Source organism: Chiloscyllium plagiosum, chromosome 3 (genome assembly GCF_004010195.1).
Source record: "Chiloscyllium plagiosum isolate BGI_BamShark_2017 chromosome 3, ASM401019v2, whole genome shotgun sequence".
Classification (NCBI taxonomy): domain Eukaryota; kingdom Metazoa; phylum Chordata; class Chondrichthyes; order Orectolobiformes; family Hemiscylliidae; genus Chiloscyllium; species Chiloscyllium plagiosum.
Genome location: NC_057712.1, coordinates 11,247,869 through 11,268,384, shown reverse-complemented (window position 1 = coordinate 11,268,384; position 20,516 = coordinate 11,247,869). Strand labels below are relative to the sequence as shown.

Below are 20,516 nucleotides of genomic sequence, written 5' to 3'. Positions count from 1 at the left end.
CCCCACTCCGGCCTATCACCCTCACCTTTACCTCCTTCCACCTATCGCATTTCCAACGCCCCTCCCCCAAGTCCCTCCTCCCTACCTTTTATCTTAGCCTGCTTGGCACACTTTCCTCATTCCTGAAGAAGGGCTCATGCCTGAAACGTCGATTCTCCTGCTGCTTGGATGATGAAAGTTGACAAACAGGAGATTGGAAGAATACAGCAAACCAGGTAGGGTAACACTTGAAAAGTTGACTTCTCCACCTCCTGATGCTGCCTGGCTTGCTGTGTTCTTCCAGCCTCCTGCCTGTCGACTTTGGATTCCAGCATCTGCAGGGTTTTTTTTGTTTCTAACTGGTGATGATAAAAAACACTACATAAATCGTGCTCAAAGTTGGCTCACCATCAGTTTCTTAAGAACGTTTAGGGATGGACAATAATGCTTCATTACAAATGTCACAATCGCACCCAAAAAATATTCAAAATGTGCAACAAGAAACATGAATTACTCAACATTTTAAAAAAAAGTAAAGGCCTTTATGTGGCAAAAATGACAGTAGCATAACTGTAAAACATCATGAATAGCAAGTGAATGTTATGCAGGGAGTAAGTGAGGACTGCAGATGCTGGAGATCAGAGTCAAAAGTGTGTCGCTGGAAAAGCACAGCCGTGTCAGCCAGCATCGAAGAGCAGGAAAGTCGACGTTTTGAGTATAAGTCCTTCATCATGACGCAGTGAAAAAAATATGCTTACATATGTTTCTATGGCATTTTCTTTACCCTGGAACAAGTCACTAGCTTATCACCAGAGACTACATCATTTGAGGGGTGTTACGTTAGAAAATTACATACGATTAAATTCAGTTCACTGTTCCGATTAAAATTTACAGTCCTAGCCTTATAGATCAAAATGACTGCATGAAGATACAAATTATTGCATCAAAAGCTGGAAGGGAAGATATTGCAAGATTGCAGTTACAAGAGATACTGATAGATTTTCACACTTACTTCCATTGTTCCCACTCACAAAGTTGAAATAGGGCCCAAACACAACTTTAAGGAAAGTATGGCACATGAAATTTTTCAATGAAATACTTTCAATGATTCCCACTTGATATGCACTCTGAAACAGGAAAATGTATTAATGCATCCACAAATGCAAACATTTACATATGTAAATAGGAGAACATGACAATGTTTTATTGGATTAAAATAATTACAGTATTTTGTGATGTTTTCCATAATATCCATATGCCCTCGCAAATATTTTTCTATTGACATGTTTCTTTGTTTTTCTCATTGACGTTTAAATTCCAGACACCAAACATCCAGAATGACTTTGGCTAATCATTGTCATTAAGCACTTTACTAGATTGAAACAAAGTCTAGACTTTGTTTGTTAAGCATTGCTATACTTTCAGCTACAGGGACCTATTGGAAAATTTGCTTGCCCTCTAAGACAAGATGTGTACTTTTTTTTAAAAGCTAAACATCCATTGTGCTTCAGATGTATACAAAAACAATGGTAAGACAATAGACAATAGACAATAGGTGCAGGAGTAGGCCATTCTGCCCTTTAAGCCAGCACCCACCATTCATTATATGATCATGGCTGATCATCCTCGATCAGTATCCTGTTCCTGCCTTATGCCCATAACCCTTGATTCCACATCAAGGAATAGATGAATAAGTAATACAATATAAGGAACAGGGAGAAATACCAATCAGTACAATGTGGAGTCGCCGGTGATGGACTTGGGGTTGACAAAGTCAAAAGTCACATGACACCAGGTTATAGTCCAATAGGTTTACTTGAAATCACAAGGTTTCAGAGCGATGCCTCTTCTTCATGTGAAGTCACCTGATGAATGAGCAGCAGTCCGAAACTTGTGGTTTCAAATAACCCTGTTGGGTTATAACCTGGTGTTATGACTCAGACTTACAGTTTAAGTATCCAATGCGTAGAATTTGCACACGATAGTGCTAATGGTTCTTCACCGTTAGATATTTAAGACTTAAAACCCAGGTTTGTTTTACCAATGATGTTTCGCATCAAACTATACAAAATAATCAGAATTTCATGAAGTCCACCTCTTTGACAAATTGCATACTTTGCGCATTTAACCTTTTCACTACGACTCAGTGCTCAGCTTCAGATATGCCATCGTGTAATGCATTCTTGATTTTATGCTTTCTTTGGAAAGCATTTCCCCTTATGGATTTCCTCCACTTCCCAACACAAACCTTCTGAATGCTGGTTCTGAAATCAAAGACTGTTTTGGGTGCTGAAGAAATGTCATGCCACCAATTTCTTATTAGGAAATGCCACATCTAGACAGCCCAGCCTAACTCAGTGATAAATATTCACCCAGGGCCTATGTAGATAACGCCCGCTGTGTTCACCACAGATTGCAGTTTGCTCATTTCTCTTGTTGGCTTCTCTTGTATCAAATTCTTCTGTGCTTCCAGTATTCAATTTCTTTGTGAGTGTAGTTCCTTCACAAACGTCTCTCGTTCGTTTCGACATTGTGAAGAGCAAGTCCTGAAAATGCAGAAAAGTTGCCATGTTATTGTATTGTGGATAGGTTTACATTGCAAATTTGAACTGAATCAATTTGGATTGAACTTAAGCTCAGGGCCTACTTTAGAGTTCTTGTCATTTTTCAGAGACAAGTAAAATGTTTCAGATGACATAATTAATGAAAAGTCAAATACTACTTGTATTTGATACTATTTTATCTCATCTGCCAATATGTGAAAATGTCTTATCTTTCTTAATGAACAATAACATGACAAACATAACATGCAAGGGTACTGGTACTACGACAAACCTTAGAAAATTGTTGATGATACTGCAACTGTAATCCTTCATACTGAATCTAATTGAGTAATAGTGATAGTCCATCGGGTTTTATGTCAATTTATAATGATCAGGATTTTGTGATGGACAATTGAAGGCACTTTTATTTCATCAGACTTACACTTGCCCATAGTCTTTTGAAAGCACTGGCAGTCATGACAGTAATTCAATTTAAAGCTCTTCATTTGGATTCTGGGACTTGAGTGAAAAAAAGCAAACAATGATGTATCTCTTTAGTCGATCAGCAAGAAGAATCCTTATTGAGACCATGCAGTAAACTATTGCCCATGCCATTACATTGGTACTGAAGAACCAGCAAGATATCCAAGGTGGAATCAAGTGCTTGGTTACATACACAAGCCAGAGGAATTGAAGTATACTCTAGTATTTCCAATGTTGAGGAATCTTACTACTTGTGATAGCTGGTAAGATTTTAACCAAAGTCCTACTCAACAAAGTGGCAAGCCAAATAGCAGAATATATAAGTGGCATTGTGGCTTAGTGGTTAGCACTGTTGACTCATAGCACCAGAGACCCGCCTCGGGTGACTGTCTGTGTGGAGGTTGCACATTCTCCCCGTGTCTGCGTGGGTTTCCTCTGGGTGCTCTGGTTTCCTCCCTCAGTCCAAAGATGTGCAGATTAGGTAAATTGTCCATGCTAAATTGACCATAGTGTTCAGGTATGTGTAGGTTAGGTGCATTAGTCAGGGGTAATTGTAGAGTAATATGGTAGGAGCATGGGTCTGGGTGGGTGAATCTTCAGAGAGTTGATCTGGACCTGTTGGGTCAAATGGCCTGTTTCCACACTGTAGTTTTTCGATGATATAGCAAACAAACTGTAATGGCTCAATTTATTTTTTCCAATAAAAGAAATGTTTATAGTTTTAAAATACACATGATCAAGCAGAGACAGCATAGCTTCAAGAAGGGGAAAGACCCCACAGCCGTGATGGGAGCTATCCCAGGATACTGAGTAAGGCAAGGGAGGAGATTGCTGTGGCTTCAACAGTGACCTTTGTATCCTCTTTAGCCATAGGCGAGGTCCCAGAAGACTGGAGGATAGCCCATGTTGATCCTTTGTTATTGAAGGGCAATAGGGATATTTGAGGAAATTATAGACCAATGAGCCTTATATCAGTTACGGGGATATTAGTGGAAAAGATTCTTAGAGACAGCATTTGGAAAAGAGTGAATTTATTTGGAATAGTCAGCATAGCTCTGTGCGGGAGGGTTTGTATCATAAATTTGATCACACTATTTGAGGAAGTGACAAAGATGATGAGGGTAGGGCAGTGGATATTGTCCACATGAACTTTACTGAAACATTTGACATAGCCTCTCATTGCAGGCTGGTCCAGATGATTAAGTCACATGGAATACACAGTCAGTTTGTAAGTTGAAGACAAAATTGGCTTGGTCACAGAAGATAGAGAGTTGCTGTGGAGGGGTATTCATCTGACTGGATATCTGTGATTAATGGTGTTCCACAAGGATCAGTGCTGGGACCCATGTTGCTTTTAATATATATACATATAAACAATTTGGATAAGATTATAAGGGTCTGAATAGTAACTTTACAGGTGACGTGAAAATTGGTGGAGTTGTGCATAGGTAAGAAGATTGCAAGAGGATACAACAGGACATAGATCAGTTGGAAAGTTAGCAAATAAATGGCACATGGAATTTAAGTCAGACAAGTGAGGTGATGCACTCTGGGAGGTCAAATGGAAAAGAAAAGTACACAGTACATGGTAAGACCCTTAGGAACATTGATATACAGAGGGATCTTGGAGTGCAAGTCCATCGCTCCATGAAAGTGGTGACACAAGTGGTAAAGAAGGCATACAGCACGTTTGGCTTTATTGGTTAGAGCATGTTATGACTGTATAAAGTTTAATTAGGCCAGATTTGGAGTATTGTGTGCAGTCTGGTGACCACACTATAATGTTATGAAGGTGTAGAGGTGTACTGTAACTTTAAGAGAGCACTCTGAAAGGTACCTGTCTATAAGAAGTTTGCTAAGCCAACCTAGAGAAAAGCTACAGAGGAAAATCTACAAAGGAGAATTCATAAAGCTGACTGGTTTTTGAAAGGTTTTTGTTTGTAAATCTTACTCGGGATTTTTACTGGACCAGTATTGTAATGTGAGAGGTAAAAGAAAGATTTAAGAGAAAGGAGTTGTAAACAGTTGTTGGTTTTAATATTCTCTGGTGGACTTAAAGAATAAAATTGTTAATCTTTATTTTAAATAGTGACCCCTGAGATAATGCTTTGCCTCTCGAATTTTAACAGATTACGGCGTGAGGTGAATTTTTTTATGTGGCTGGTTTAAATTAGCAGAGGGGTTTACCCCGTGTGGTAGCAATAGGAAGAATGTGGAGACTTTGGAGAAGGTGTAAAAGAGGCTTACCAGGATATTGTCTGGATTACTGTATTAGCTCTAAGGAGAAGTTGGACAAACTTAGTTTGAGTCAGACCAATGAGATTTCTCTTCCTCCCTTCCACCACCTGCCACATCCAGTCCTAGCTCCACAGTTCCTTGGAAACTCAGCCCGATATCTCAGGTTAAAGATAACACTCAGTCCAATCATTTACTGAGTAAAGATTTTGAAATGTATTCTCTACTCTTTCTTCAAAAACTCTGTAAAACAACCTAAAATAGAGCTGAAAGTCTTACTGCTGGAAGCTGAAGTGAAAGGCTGGTATAATGGGTAAATGGACAGGGGGAAAGATGTACATACTGTTCCTGCTCATCCTGTAAACTCTGTTGTCAGCCAGCACGTTGCCAAAGCCCTGAGCAGATATATTGGCCTGGAATTTTCAGTGCAAGTAATATCATAAACATAAAATTTCACCACTGCTAATCCTCAGACAGTTTTGATATAACGCGATATGTTCCATTCTTGTGTGATCCCCCATTATAAGAAAACAGTGTAATAACAGCTCCAGCTAAACTAATGATACCGGAATCGCGTTATAGCTAATACATGAAAGGAAAGTTCGCATTCTACAAATAACGGTCTAAATTCTTCAATTGCGTTAAAGCCAGTTAGCATTAAAGAAACACAAGTTACAGCAGAACTGACTGTATCCTGGATTTCTTTTGGCTGTATCACAGTGACCCCAGGGGTGGCACATCGGGTTAGCAGTTAAATTTTTTTTTCAGTTTTAGGTTTCCGCAGGAATTTAACTTAATGTGTTTGTTAGTTTATTTATCTCTGGCAACAAATCACTAAGTGACATCACGCAAAAAGAATGAATTAAAGATCAGTTTAAGGAGGAAATCTCTTGGTAACATAGGAATTCTTGGGTAGCCCTCAAGTTTTGTCAAGAGATTATAACTGGTCCTTTCAATTACATCATCTAACAGTGTGAGAAATCATTGCCTTTTCATTACGATGAACCTTCAAAAATCGAAAGATGTGCAGTTTAAGTGAATTGGCCATGCTAAATCGCCCACAGTGTTCAGGAATGTGTACGTTAGGTGCATTAGTCAGGGGTAAATGTAGAGAAATGGGGAATGATTGGGTGGGGTACTCTCTGGAGGGTCGCTGTGGACTTGTTGGGCCGAAGGGCCTGTTTCCACACTGCAGGGATTCTATGATTCTATGAAAATGTGGGATCTGCTTTGATCAAGGTAATTTTGCAACATAAAAATAAATGGTAGCTATAGTGCAATGGCCAGAAGTGATGCTGCCTCTCAAACGCATTCTTATGTCAAATAAAAAGTGATAATTATTGTCAAACACTGACATCAAAAATTACAGATTAAAATTACATCACTGAAGAACTCAGCATCTGAACAGAAAAAAAATGTGTAATGAAGAATAGAGAATACAACTGTATACAGTAGAGAGTAATGGCATGAAAGCTGTAACCTATATTTTGAAGTCAGTACAGGAGGGATAATGCATGTTGCTGACCTAAACAAAAGATGTATCCAATGCTTTAGAGGGATCCTGAGCACTGATTTCCTTTATCCAACATGACTTTGAATCTGGTGCTATCCACGCATGCCCAACAGCAGGCTTGGCCGATAAACTGATTCAAGGATTTTCAAACAACAAAGCAGTGAAGTAGAATTATAGTTCATGTTTTATGAAACAAAGTCTCAATGAAAGATTGAGTCATTTACCTGGAACTAAAGTAGAACTTGAAATATTGTGGGCAAGCTAAAATATCAAATGCAAACATTTCATAATTGGAAATTGATCCATGAAACCAAGTGTAAAAGTTACACTTAGTTACAATCTGTAAACATATTTAAACAGTAAACAAACTAACTTGATTAAATCAAATGTATTGAATTCATTCTGTGTAAACCATTCTAAGATACAGTGATGACCAAAGTTGTATCCATCAGCAATTCACCATTTTCACTGATTTTAATGGGAATAGGTCTTTGTTAATTAACAATCACTGTTTCAGAAGCATAGTACAAAAATCACCAGAAAATTATGGCCTGGTATAAGTGCAGGAATTATAATTAATTGGGACATGAAGAGGTCATTTGGCCAATTAGTCCATTCATTCAGATCATGACTGACCTCATCTCCACTTTTGCTGTCCCCCCTTATCATTGGTTCCTTTGTCAATCAAAAATCAAACTCATCCATGATTATTCTCAAAGCTCCAACCTCCACTGCCCTCTGAGAAAAGAATTCCAAAGTTGAACAACCCTCAGATTAGAACTTCTTCCCTTTCTCCATCTTAAATAGGAGACCCCTTATTTTAAAACAATGACCGCTAGTTCTCACAAGAGACAGTACCTTTTGAGTATAAATGCTCCTTATAAATTTGATATACTTCAACAAGATCAGTTTTCAGTCTTCTAAACTCTAATGAGCATAAGTTGCACAGCCTTTCCTCGTAAGACAAACTTCTTCATCCTGGGAATCTGTCGCGTGAAGGGTGGCACAGTGGCCAGTACTGCAGTCTCACAGCGCCAGGGACCTGGGCCCGATTCCACCCTCAGGTGACTATTTGTGTGGAGCTTGTACATTCTCCCCACATCTGTATGGATTTCCTCCAGGTGCTGTAGTTTCCTCTTACAGTCCAAAGAAGTGCAGGTTAGGTGGATTGACCATGCTGAATTGCCCATAGTATGGATTACCCACGCTAAGTATAGGGTGAGGGGGACTGGGTCTGGGTGGGATGCTCTTTGGAGGGGTGGTGCAGCCTTTTTCTGCACTGTTGGGATTCTATATATATCTGAATCTTCTCCTAAACTGCTTCCAACGCAAATATATCCTCCCTTAAGTAAAGAGACCACAACTAGACACAGAACTCCAGGTGCAGCTCACTAATACCCAGCAGTGAGAGTAACTTTCCAACTTTAATCAGAAAAATGCTGATTAGTTGGACAATGTTTGACATGGTAATACAGTTGGAAATGTTAACCATCTTCATTACAGATTAATTTCAACCCAGGCTGGTGAGCCATGATTTGTCAGGTTTTTCACTCAGCGAAAAGATGCAACATGACTTGTTCTTTGAAAGCAAAAGGAACGTGTCCACAGCACCTTCACCTCTGAATAAGGAGCAAGGCAGACTGACGATTACTGTTGCATACCCATGGTATTCCCTGACCAATCAGAATTGACATGTCTGATTTAATTTAACAAGTTAACTAAAACAGTTAATACCACTGCTGCATCACCAAGTCAACCTGAGTTCAACCAGTCAGCACAGTCTCCCCATGCTGCATAAATTGCTGCTTCCTTTGAATATCTCCCTTCTTATACAATGAAGCCCTGATAAATGAAAGATTTAAAAGTTCAACTTCATATCTGCTTTTAGTGATATTGTTTATATTGTCATGAAATCATACTTTATTGAATCATAGCATCTCTACAGTGTGAAACGAGACCATTTAGCCCATCGGGTCTGCACTGACCCTCCGAAGAGCATCCCACCCAAACTCATCCCCCTATCCTTGTATTTCCCATGGCTAATCCACCTACCCTACACATCTTTGGGCACTATGGTCAATTTAGCATGGCCAATCCAATCCACCTAACCTGCACAACTTTGGACTGTGGGAGGAAATCCGCAGATACGGGGAGAATGTACAAGCTCCTCACAGACAGTCACCTGAGGCTGGAATCAAACCGGAGTCCCTGGTGCTGTGAGGCAGCAGTGCTAACCACTGAGCCCAGGTCAAATCAAGATTTTTAATCTGCTGACTGGAAGCCTGAACTGAGTTTTAAAATCAGAAACTTTTCTTACATTTTATAAAGAAATTGTTTAGTTTTATTCTATTTAAATTGATCAAAACAAAACAATAAAATACGTGCGTGCATTGTCTTTTACATATGGGAATATATCTAGGCAATTTCCCACATGGCCAGGCAGATGGTAGCGTTGTAGTTGCACTGTAGTGGCTTTGCTCGGGGAACTGCGAAGTTTGGACTGCAGAGCTTCAGTACTACTTTGAGAATGTTGTCAAAACCCCCAGATTTTGCAGTGTCCAGTGCCTCCAGCCATTACTTGATATTCACTGGAGTGAATTAAATTGGCTGAAGACTGGCATCTGTGAAACTGCAAGGATTTCTAGGGAAACTGAGATGGATCATCTACTTTGCATTTATGGCTGAAGCGTGTTACAAATGCTTCAGCCTTACCTTTTACGCTGATACTGAGCTCACCCATCACTGAGGATGAGGATATTAGTGGAGCCTCCTGCCTCCAGTGGGTTGTATAATTATCCAGCACCATTCACGAATGGATGTGGTAGGACTGCAAAGTCTAAATTTGATGTGTTGCTTATGGAATCACTTAGCTCTGTCTATCTGACAATGAAGGGAATGCTATGTAAAAACAAACTCCCGAGGGTTAAATCACAAGGAGAGATTACACTTTTGAGGGCTGTAGCTCCTGGAATTTAGGAGATTTAGGGTTAATTTAACCCAAGATAGTAAAATATTGTGGGAATTGCTAAGGTAGATTGAGGGAAACTATTTCTGCTGTTTAGAAAACTTAGGAGCATGCTGAATAATTTGAGCTGCTCATCCTGAACTGAGTTAAAAATGTCTCCATTCCAGGATTGTAAAAGTTTGGAATTCTCTTCGACAAATAGCAGCTAGTACTGGGTAAATTGTTAACACTAAATCAGAGATTTGATTGATTTCTCTTGATGCGTATGAGGGGATATGGAAACAAAGGAAGGTATATGGAGTTAGGTAATAGCTCAACCACGATTCCATCAAACAACAGGCTGAATGGTATATGCCTATATTCCAATAGTGTGTGCAGAAGAGACCAGGCTGCGAAATAAGAATCTCTAATGGAGGTTTTAATGGAATAGAAGGCCAGGGGAAACACAGTGGTTAAATAAACTGCTACCAATTCAGAGGAAACTGAAGTCAGCAACCAAGCAAAGTGCAAGCGTTGTATCGTTTAGAAAAGGCTATCAAACAGTAAACATTTTAAAAATGTACTACGAAAGGAAAAACTAAATCATTTCTTATATTTGGACCTCATAAACAAACACAAGAGTAGAAAATATTTATGGAGTACATTTAACGCAATAAAGCACCCTAGATTGCATCATAGCAGCATTATAAAAGAATTTGGTACCGAGGAGGTTTAGATCAATGGCCTTTCAGCAGAACCATTCTACTGATGGATCATTGATCTGAAAAGTTCATCTCCCCACTTAAAGTCTAATCTGCTGTTTACTCCCGGTATTTTCATTCTTATTTTATTTCAGTGATGAACACTTACCGTTTTCCCTTCTGCATCATTCAGGAAAGCATACAGTGCAAACTCTCAGCCATTTCGTTTCTCCCTGGGTCTGAATTTGGCTGGTTCCTACCACCAAGGAGATATCAAATAAGATATTTTATGTAGTTTCAAATGTTAGTGAGGTGTAGCCCTGGCAAGACAGGATGTCAATTTTATCAGCACTGCAGTAATAGTCTTGTGACTCACTCTTGGGTTTGGTAAAGGTTAAACTATATCTGTCTTGACAACATCCTATTCGTGGTGTTCTCTCTTCCTGTGCATAGATGCTGCAAATGGGTCTTGTTTAACTTTGTGGTTTGTGACAGACACCACATAAAATCTTCAGAGAATCTGACAGTTACATTTCATGTCCAGAGCTGCATGAAATTACCTCTGAAACAAAAAATGTCTGAACTGTATTAAAAAATAACTTAATAACAAACTTTGTGATTTTTGAGAGGATTTGTAGCTCAGGTTGAGGTTCAAGTTGTAAGTTTGCTCGGTGAGCTGGTAGGTTTGTTCTCAGATGTTTTGTCATCATGTTAGGTGACATCATCAGTGAGCCTCCATTGAAGCGTTGCTGCTCTGTCCCTTTCTATTTATGTTAAGGCGGGGCGATACCATTTCCGGTTCTTTTTCTTAGTAACAAACTTTTAGTTCAAGGCAAGAACAAGTTGAAGAGTAAGAAAATGTTGTGGAGTCAGCAATGAAACTCCTGGGACTAACATTGCTGTATGAACACAAGACCTAGAAGCAGGAGTAGGTAATTCAACCCCTGGAGCCTGCTCCATCATTTGATACAATCATGGCTGATTTTATCTCGGCATCAGCACCACCTTCCTGCCACTCTCCATAACCCTTTAGTCTGTTAATAATTTAAGATCTGTCTATCTCCTCGTTAGATTTACTCCTTGTCCCAGTATTCACTGCACTCCATACATTCATGACCTTTCGAGAAATAATTTCTCCTCATCTCTATTTTAAATCTGTTACTGTTTATCTTAAAACTAACCTCTCAGAGTAGATTACCCCACATGAGGAAACATCCTCTCTATCTCTATTTTGTCAATCCCCTTTCGTCTCTCATATACCAGTGAAAAGGAAGGACTGTAGGAAAAGGGGTGATCTGCCGTGAGCATCGAAGGACATAAGGAAGGCTATCAAATTGAAAGAGAAGGCATACAAAGTGGCCAAGATCAGCAGGAAACTAGAAGAATGGGAAAACTTTAAAGGTCAACAAAAAGCCACAAAAAGAGCGATAAACAAAAGTAAGATAGATTATGAGAAAAGCCTCGGTCAGAATATAAAAACAGACCAAATATTTCTATATATATATAAAACAAAAAATAGTGGCCAAAGTAAACATTGGTCCTTAAGAGGATGAGAAGGGGATTTAGTAATGGGATTTGAGGAAACGGCCAAGGCATTGAATAGATATTTTGAGTTGGTCTTTACAGTGGAAGATACGAATAACATGCCAGTAATTGACAAAGAGACGAAGGTAAATGAGGACCCGGAAACAATCATTATCACGAAAGAGGAAGCTAATGGAGCTAAGGGTAGACAAGTCCTGGTCCTGATGGAATGCATCCCAGGGTTTTAAAAGAGATGGCGGGAGAAATAGCAAGTGCACTTGTGGTAATTCACTGGACTCTGGGGCAGTTCCAGCAGATTGGAAAACAGCAAATGTGACACCACTGTTTCAAAATGGAGGTCGACAAAAGGTGGGGAATTATAGATCAGTTAGCTTAATTTCTGTAGTGGGGAAAATGCTTCAGTCTATTATGAGGAAAGACATAGCAAGGCATCGAGATAGAAATTGTCCCATTGGGCAGATATAGCATGGGTTCATGAAAGGCAGGTCATGCTTACCTAACCTTTTGGAATTCTATGAATACATTACAAACACCATGGACAATGTGGACCCAGTAGATATGGTATATCTAGATTTCCAAAAGGCATTTAGCAATGTGCCACACAAAAGGCTGCTGCACAAATAAAAATGTAAGGCATTACAGGCAATGTATTAGCATGGATAGAGGATTGGTTAACTAACAGGAAGCAAAGAGTGGGGATAAATGAGTGCTATTCTAGTTAGCAATCATTGGCTAGTGGTGTGCCTCAGGGATCAGCGTTGGGACTGCAATTATTCACAATTTATATAGATGATTTGGAGTTAGGGACCACGTATAGTGTATCAAAGTTTGCAGATGACACTAAGATGAGTGGCCGAGCAAAGTGTGCAGAGGACTGTGAAACCTTGCATAGGGACATAGATAGTTAAGTAAGCAGGCAAGAGTCTGGCAGATGGAGCATAATGTAAATAAATGTGAAGTCATCCATTTCGGTAGGAATAACTGCAAAAAGGACTATTACTTGAATGGAAAGAAGTTGCAGCACACTGCTGTGCAGAGGGTGTCCTTGTGCATGAATCATAGAAGGTTGGTCTGCAGATGCAACAGGTAATTAAGAAGGCAAATAGAATTTTGTCCTTCATCACTAAGGGGATTGAGTTCAAAAGCAGGGAGCTTTTTATGTTACAGCTGTATAGCATGCTGGTGAGGCCACACCTGGAGTACCGTGTGCAGTTTTGGTCTCCTTACTTGAGAAAGGACATACTGGGACTGGAGGGGGTGCAGAGGAGGTTCACTAGGTTAATTCCAGCGATTAAAGGAATGGCTTATGAGGAGAGGCTGAGTAGATTGGGATTATATTCATTGGAATTTAGAAGAATGAGGGAGGATCTTATAGAAACATGTAAAATTATGTAGTGAATAGATAAGCTAGAAGTAGAGGGGCTGTTTCCACTGGCGGGTGAAACTAGGACAAGAGGGCATAGCCTCAAAGTTAGAGGAAGCGGATTTAGGACTGAATTGAGAAGGAGCTTCTTCACCCAGAGGGTTGTGAATCTGTGGAATTCCCTGCCCAATGAAGTAGGTGAGGCTTCCTCAGTAAATGTTTTTAAAACTAAGATGGATAATTTTTTGAACATTAAAGGAATTAAGGGTTGTGGTGAGAGGGCGGGTAAGTGGAGCTGAGGCCACGAAAAGATCAGCCATGATCTTATTGAATGGCAGAGCAGGCTCGAAGGACCAGGTGGCCTACTCCTGCTCCTAGTTCTTATGCTCTTATACGTTAATTAGATGTCCTCTCATTCTTGCAAACTCCAAAGGCATAAGCCTCCACTGCTCAATCTCTCTTCATAAGAGAAAATGCTGGAAAATCTCAGCAGGTCTGGCAGCATCTGTAAGGAGAGAACAAGCTTTGACAAAGGGTCAGTTAGACTGGAAACATCAGTTCTTTTCTCTCCTTACAGATGCTGCCAGACCTTCTGAGATTTTCCAACATTTTCTCTTTTGGTTTCATATTCCAGCATCCCCTGTAATTTGCTTTTATCTCTTCATAAAACAAGCCCCTCATCTCTGGACTCAATTTAGTGAATCTCCTCTAAACAGTCTTCAATGCAACTATATTCCTCTTCAAGTAAGGGGACCAAAATCGTGCAGCAATATTTCCCTACTTGTATAATCTGTGCCTTGAGCAATTAATGCCAATAAATTCCTTTTGCCTTCCTTATTGCCTGCGGAGTCTATGTACTATAGACACACCCAGATCCCTCTGCACAAAAGCACCAAAGGATTCTTTCCATTTAGATAATAGATTGCCTTTCTATTCCTTCAACCAAAATTGATAACCTCACACTTATCCTTCATCCGCAAACTTTATCTGCTAAATTTTGGCCCATTCACCTAACCTATCCATATCCACCTATAATTTTTAAAACATTTCTTCATTGCAACTTACTTCCCCACCTATTTTAGAGTCATTGGCAAATTTGGCCATACTACTTTCTGTCCCTTCATTCAAGTCATTAAGCTTGTTCATAAATCATTGGGACCCCATGGACTGACCCCTGTGCAACCCATTAGTTACATCTTGCTGACAAAAAAAATTGCCCCAACTCTCTGCATTCTATTATTGTGAAGGGACAATATCCATGAAAGTCAAATAAAACAAAAACACAGAGAATGCTGGAGAATCTCAGCAGGTCTGGCAGTATCTTTGGAGAGAAAAACGGTTCACATTTTGAAGGTGAAAATGAGAACTGCAGATGCTGGAGATTAGAGTCAAGATTAGAGTGGTGCTGGAAAAGCACAGTAGGTCAGTCAGCATCGGGAATGATGAAGGGCTCCTGCCCAAAACATCGATTTTCCTGCTCCTCAGATACTGCCTGGCCTGCTGTGCTTTTCCTGCACCACTCTAATCTTGAGTCACATTTTGTGTCTGGCATGACATCTTCAGGATTCCAAACGTTAACTCTGTTTCTCTCTCCACAGAAGCTGCCAGATCTGCTGAATCTCTCCAGCATTTGCTGTGCTTGTTTCAGATTTCCAGCATCCACAGTATTTTGCATTTATTCCACGAAAGATAATATTGCTAAATTGCACAGGTATAGATTAGCAAAGGAAAGACTTGCTCTCAAGCCAGCCCCTCCCCGCCGACAAAAGGTCCAGAACAAGAAAAGGGTTTGTTAAAAGCTCAAGGTGATATTGTGGAAAGAGCAGAACAAATCAACGCCAATGGTGAAGATGGGTGAGACAAAGCTGAGCAGCTGGGGAACATCACAAGATGGCAAAGAAGAATTCATTAAATTGTTCCACATGCCCAACATTTAGAGAGTCGTTTCAGCACAAAAATAACAGTACAGCAAATTCTGTCAGCAAATTACCTTCTCTGCTGTTCTCAAAATAAAAAAAGTTGATAAAGTGTGGCACTGGAAAAAGCACAGCAGGTCAGGCAACATCTGAGGACCAGGAGAATTGATGTTTGAGGCAGGACCCTTCATCAGGACTCAAAGGAGCATTTGATACAAGTTTGAGCCCTTACATTACATAGCCTCTGACACAGGACCAAACTGGTGAACTATTTGCTTTGTTGTTAATTATTAATCTACACAGAAGATTGAGGCTGGATTGCAAAGAGAACATTTTTCAAAAGCAAGGTAGTATTGATCATACAGGAGGATTAATCAGAAATCAAATCCACTTCACTCAAGATTGATTACAAGATTACGGTGACCTCACACACAGCAGTGTAGCAGTGTCTCACTCTACAGAGAAATTTTGTTACTTGAAGGCAGCTCCAGAACTCTGCAATTCATCCCGTTTTGCTTATGTTGTAAGTTGATTTTATTTTCTGAGGCAATCCTCAACTGTCCTTTAAACCTGCACATATTTTATCTGAAGAATACTGAAGCAATTTCTCCACCTCTTCATTTACTTTTAAAATGCCTGAAGTCATTAAGGACAAAAGGGTAACGAGGGAGAGAATAGGGCCCCTCAAAGATCAGCAAGGCGGCCTTTGTGTGGAGCTGCAGAAAATGGGGGAGATTCTAAATAAGTATTTTGCATCAGTATTTACTGTGGAAAAGGATATGGAAGATATAGACTGTAGGGAAATAGATGGTGACACTTTGCAAAATGTCCATATTACAGAGGAGGAACTGCTGGATGTCTTGAAATGCATAAAGGTGGATAAATCCCCAGGACCAGATTGGATGTACCCTAGAACTCTGTGGGAAGCTACAGAAGAGATTGCTGGGCCTCTTGCTGAGATATTTCTATCATCGATAGTCATAGGTGAGGTGCCGGAAGACTGGAGGTTGGCTAACATGGTGCCACTGTTTAAGAAGGGTGGTAAGGACAAGCCAGGGAACTATAGACCAGTGAGCCTGACGTCAGTGGTGGGCAAGTTGTTGAAGGGAATCCTGAGGGACAGGATGTACATGTATTTGGAAAGGCAAGGACTGATTAGGGATAGTCAACATGGTTTTGTGCATGGGAAATCATGTCTCACAAACTTGATTGAGTTTTTTGAAGAAGTAACAAAGAGGATTGAGGAGGGCGGAGTGGTCGATGTGATCTATATGGACTTCAGTAAGGCGTTCGACAAGGTTCCCCATGGGAGACAGATTAGCAAGGTTAGATCTCATGGAATACAGGGAGAACTAGCCATTTGGATACAGAACTGGTTCCAAGGTAGAAGACAGAGGGTGGTGGAGGGGGTTGGAGGCGTGTGACCAGTGGAGTGTCACAAGGATCGGTGCTGGGTCCTCTACTTTTTCTCATTTACATAAATGATTTGGATGCGAGCATAAGAGGTACAGTTCGTAAAGTTTGCAGAGGACACCAAAATTGGAGGTGTAGTGGATAAAGAAGAGGGTTACCTCAGATTACAACAGGATCTTGACCAGATGGGCCAATGGGCTGAGAAGTGGCAGATGGAGTTTAATTTAGATAAATGCGAGGTGCTGCATTTTGGGAAAGCAAATCTTAGCAGGACTTATACACTTAATGGTAAGGTCATGGGGAGTGTTGCTGAACAAAGAGACCTTGGAGTGCAGGTTCATAACTCCTTGAAAGTGGAGTTGCAGGTAGATAGGATAGTGAAGAAGGCGGTTGGTATGCTTTCCTTTATTGGTCAGAGTATTGAGTACAGGGGTTGGGAGGTCATGTTGCAGCTGTACAGGACATTGGTTAAGCCACTGATGGAATATTGCGTGCAATTCTAGTCTCCTTCCTATCAGAAAGATGTTGTGAAACTTGAAAGGGTTCAGAAAAGATTTACAAGAATGTTGCCAGGATTGAAGGATTTGAGCTATAGGGCCTGTTTTTCCTGGAGCGTTGGAGGCTGAGAGGTGACCTTATAGAGGTTTACAAAATTATGAGGGGCATGGATAGGGTAAATCGACAAAGTCTTTTCCCTGGGATCTGGGAGTCCAGAACTAGAGGGCATAGGTTTAGGTGAGATGGGAAAGATATAAAAAAGACCTACGGGGCAACCTTTTCACACAGAGGGTGGTACGTATATGAAATGAGCTGCCAGAGGTAGTGGTGGAAACTGGTACAATTGCAATATTTAAAAGGCATTTGGATGGGTATATAAATAGGAAGGGTTTGGAGGGATATGGGCCAGGTGCTGGCAGGTGGGACTAGATTGGGTGAGGATATCTGGTCGGCATGGATGGGTTGGACTGAAGGGTCTGTTTCCGTGCTGTACATCTCTATGACTCTATAACTCACAAAGCTGTCCACTCCCTCTCCTTATTAACTTTGGTGACTTTCCCCCACCTTATCAATTGTAACAACTTGATTCTCTGCTCAGCCACATCTATACACTCTCCATGAGCGACGTGTCAGATCCTCCTGAACAGCAGCACTTGAAACATGACAAATCTCCAATAGCGCGAGTCTTGGTTGTTGAAAGGTGGGGGAGAGCAGCAGGATTATTCAGTCTAGTAGAACACCAACAAAGACTATAAATAAAATGTCAAAAGATAGAAGACTAAACAAATAAAAAATACCTGCATATTAAGTCGATACTATAAATCCTCTAAGAAGTAAGCAAAATAAATAAGAGTCAAAAAGTGTGGTGCTGGAAAAAGCACAGCAGGTCAGGCAGCATCAGAGGAGCAGGAGAGTTGACATTTTGGACATAGGCCCGAAACGTCAACTCTCCTGTTCCTTGGATGCTGCCTGACCAGCTGTGCTTTTTACAGTGCCATACCTTTTGGCTCTGATTCTCCAGCATCTGCAGTCCTCACTTTTTCCTCGTGGCAAAATAAAAATGCAATGCAAATTAAGGTTTGGCAAAATTCACCAAAGATCCTCACACAACACCTTCCAAATCCACAACCACTTCCACCAAAAAGGGGAACAAACATGAAAACGCCACCCATGTACTAGTTCCCCTCCAAGCCATTCACCATCCTGACTTGGAAATATATATCAGCATTCCTTCACTGTCACTGGGTCAACCTCCTGGAATTCCCTCCTTAAGGGGATCATCGTAAATCTAGTCAAAAGTGAGGACTGCAGATGCTGGAGATCAGAGTCAAGCTTAGTGTGTTGCTGGAAAAGCGCAGCAGGTCAGGCAGCATCCGAGGAGCAGGAAAATCGACGTTTCAGGTAAAAGCAGGTAATTCCGGATGAAAGGCTTTTGCCCAAAATGCCAAAATTTTCCTGCTCCTTGGATGTTGCCTGACCTGCTGTGCTTTTCCAGCACCACTCTAATCTTAACTCATCGTAGATCTACCTACAGCCCAGAGATTGCAGAAGTTCAATAAGGCAGCTCACCATCACCTTCATAAAGGCAACTAGGAAAGCGTGGTAAATGCTGGCCCAGCCAGTGGTACCCACATTTCATGAGTGAATTTTAAAAAAAATATTTTAGTGATAAATAAAGCTTCTGTTGTCCATCCTTCATTCTCCTCTGAAAGTATAATACAACTAAATGAAGGCTGGTTGTCAGGCCATTCAGATTACAAATATAGATTCACACACATGGATTCAGAATATCAGGATACCACTCAGCCCCTGGAGCCTTCTATGCCATTCCACAAGGCCAAGGCTGATCTCATGGCTCCACATTCTCACCTATCCCCAATAAACTTACAGTTTCTTGGCTTTCAAAGATCTATCTCTGCCGTAAAAGTTATTCAAGGACTCTGCTTCTATGACTCTTGAGGAAGAAAGTTCCAAAGACAAATCTGACCATCCTAATGACCCTTGTCCTTTGATTTGTCAATGGTTCACTATAGTTGAATCCCCCACTATCAATACTGCGGTGTTACCGTTAACCAGAAACTGACTGGACCAGCCAATCAAATGCTGTGGTTATATGAGCAGGTCAGGGGCTATAAGTTCTTTACTGAGGACCTCAACTTTTTATTTCCACCATATGTTAGGCACATGTGATACTTTGGTGGGTGCAGCTTCAACAATACATAAGTGGCTCAACACCATTGAGGACAAAGCAGTCCACTTGATCATTCTGTCCACGCACTTCAATGTTCACTCTCTTTATCATTGATACAGACTGGCCGCAGTGTGCATCCATGAAATGTACTGCAGGAACTCATCAAGTCTCCTTCAGTAGTCCGTTTCATACCCACAATGTCCACCACCTAAAAGGAGGGCAGCAGATGCTTGGGAATACCCACCACCTGTGTATTCTGCTCCAAGACTTGCATCATCCTGCTTTGGAAATATATTGGAAATACATTGCCATTCCTTCAGGATCGTGGGCCCAAACTCCCAGTACACTCCAACAGCACCATAGGACTACTGGCCATTCAAGAAGGAAGCTGATCACCACCTTTTATTGGTAATTAGGGATAAACAATAAATACTGGCCTCACCAGCAATGCGCATATCCCATGAACTAACACAAACTTCTGAGAGAGAATTGTGGGAAGAGATGTACTGCAATTTCCAAACCCAGCTTCAAGAGCCCAACAACTGCTACTAAAAACTAAACCTAATAATCCTGGTACGGTGGGAGCTTCACCTCACCCAATAAAGCTGCCTCTGTTGTTCCAACTTTTAAAAAAAAACGTTATTTACTTTATTGGATTCAAATAAACAGCTCAGTATCTCTGTCTTAAAATCTTTCTCCATAAAAAAAAGACAAAATGCACCTATTAAAGCCAAAGTATCATCACAGTTTCTTAAAGATTATGCTCATTGTCTAATGCCATTTACTGTTATCTCTTGATTGGTTCCCTAAGATGTTAGTTATTTATAAGATTCATCCCTCTTATTAAGGCCTTCCTGTAAGACAATGGAGAGGGCTCTGTTATGTAGTGGTACTCTGAGCCAGGTTCAAGTCCCACCTACCCAGAGGTGAGTGATCACATTTCTGAATAGATGGAAATCTGAAACAAAAAACAGAAGTTGCTGGCAAATTCAACAAAGCTTGTGAAGAGTCACCATACTTGAAATATTAACTCTGCTTTCTTCCCAAATCTGCTGAGTTTTGCCAGCAATTTCTGTTTTGGTTTTGCATTTCCAAATAGGTTGATGTAAAAATATTTCTAAGATAATGGGATGCCTCAGACTGCTTTGGCTATCTGCTTGAGATAACAGTGCATTGAAGAGTATATTTTTAA

The 20,516-nt window shown here is 40.5% G+C and overlaps 1 protein-coding gene across 4 annotated transcripts in view; it reads right to left on the bottom strand.

Annotated features, from left to right (window-relative positions):
• LOC122540973 (structural maintenance of chromosomes protein 6-like) overlaps window positions 1-10,755 on the bottom strand; it is a 119,689-nt gene extending 108,934 nt beyond the window's left edge. For 2 of the 4 annotated variants that reach the window (XR_006309476.1, XM_043677351.1), the window contains exons 1-3: window positions 10,568-10,754; window positions 2,352-2,525; window positions 992-1,106 (exon numbers count right to left, since the gene is read on the bottom strand). Coding sequence is in view for 3 of the 4 variants with exons in the window: in XM_043677351.1 (XP_043533286.1) it covers window positions 992-1,106; window positions 2,352-2,510 (274 nt within the window). In the remaining variant the exon portion in view is untranslated. Of the gene's footprint in view, window positions 1-991; window positions 1,107-2,351; window positions 2,526-5,697; window positions 5,731-10,567 lie in introns of those variants that run through there. The other 2 variants (XM_043677385.1, XM_043677362.1) reach the window with 2 other exon arrangements.
• Between the last annotated feature and the right edge of the window lie 9,761 nt (window positions 10,756-20,516).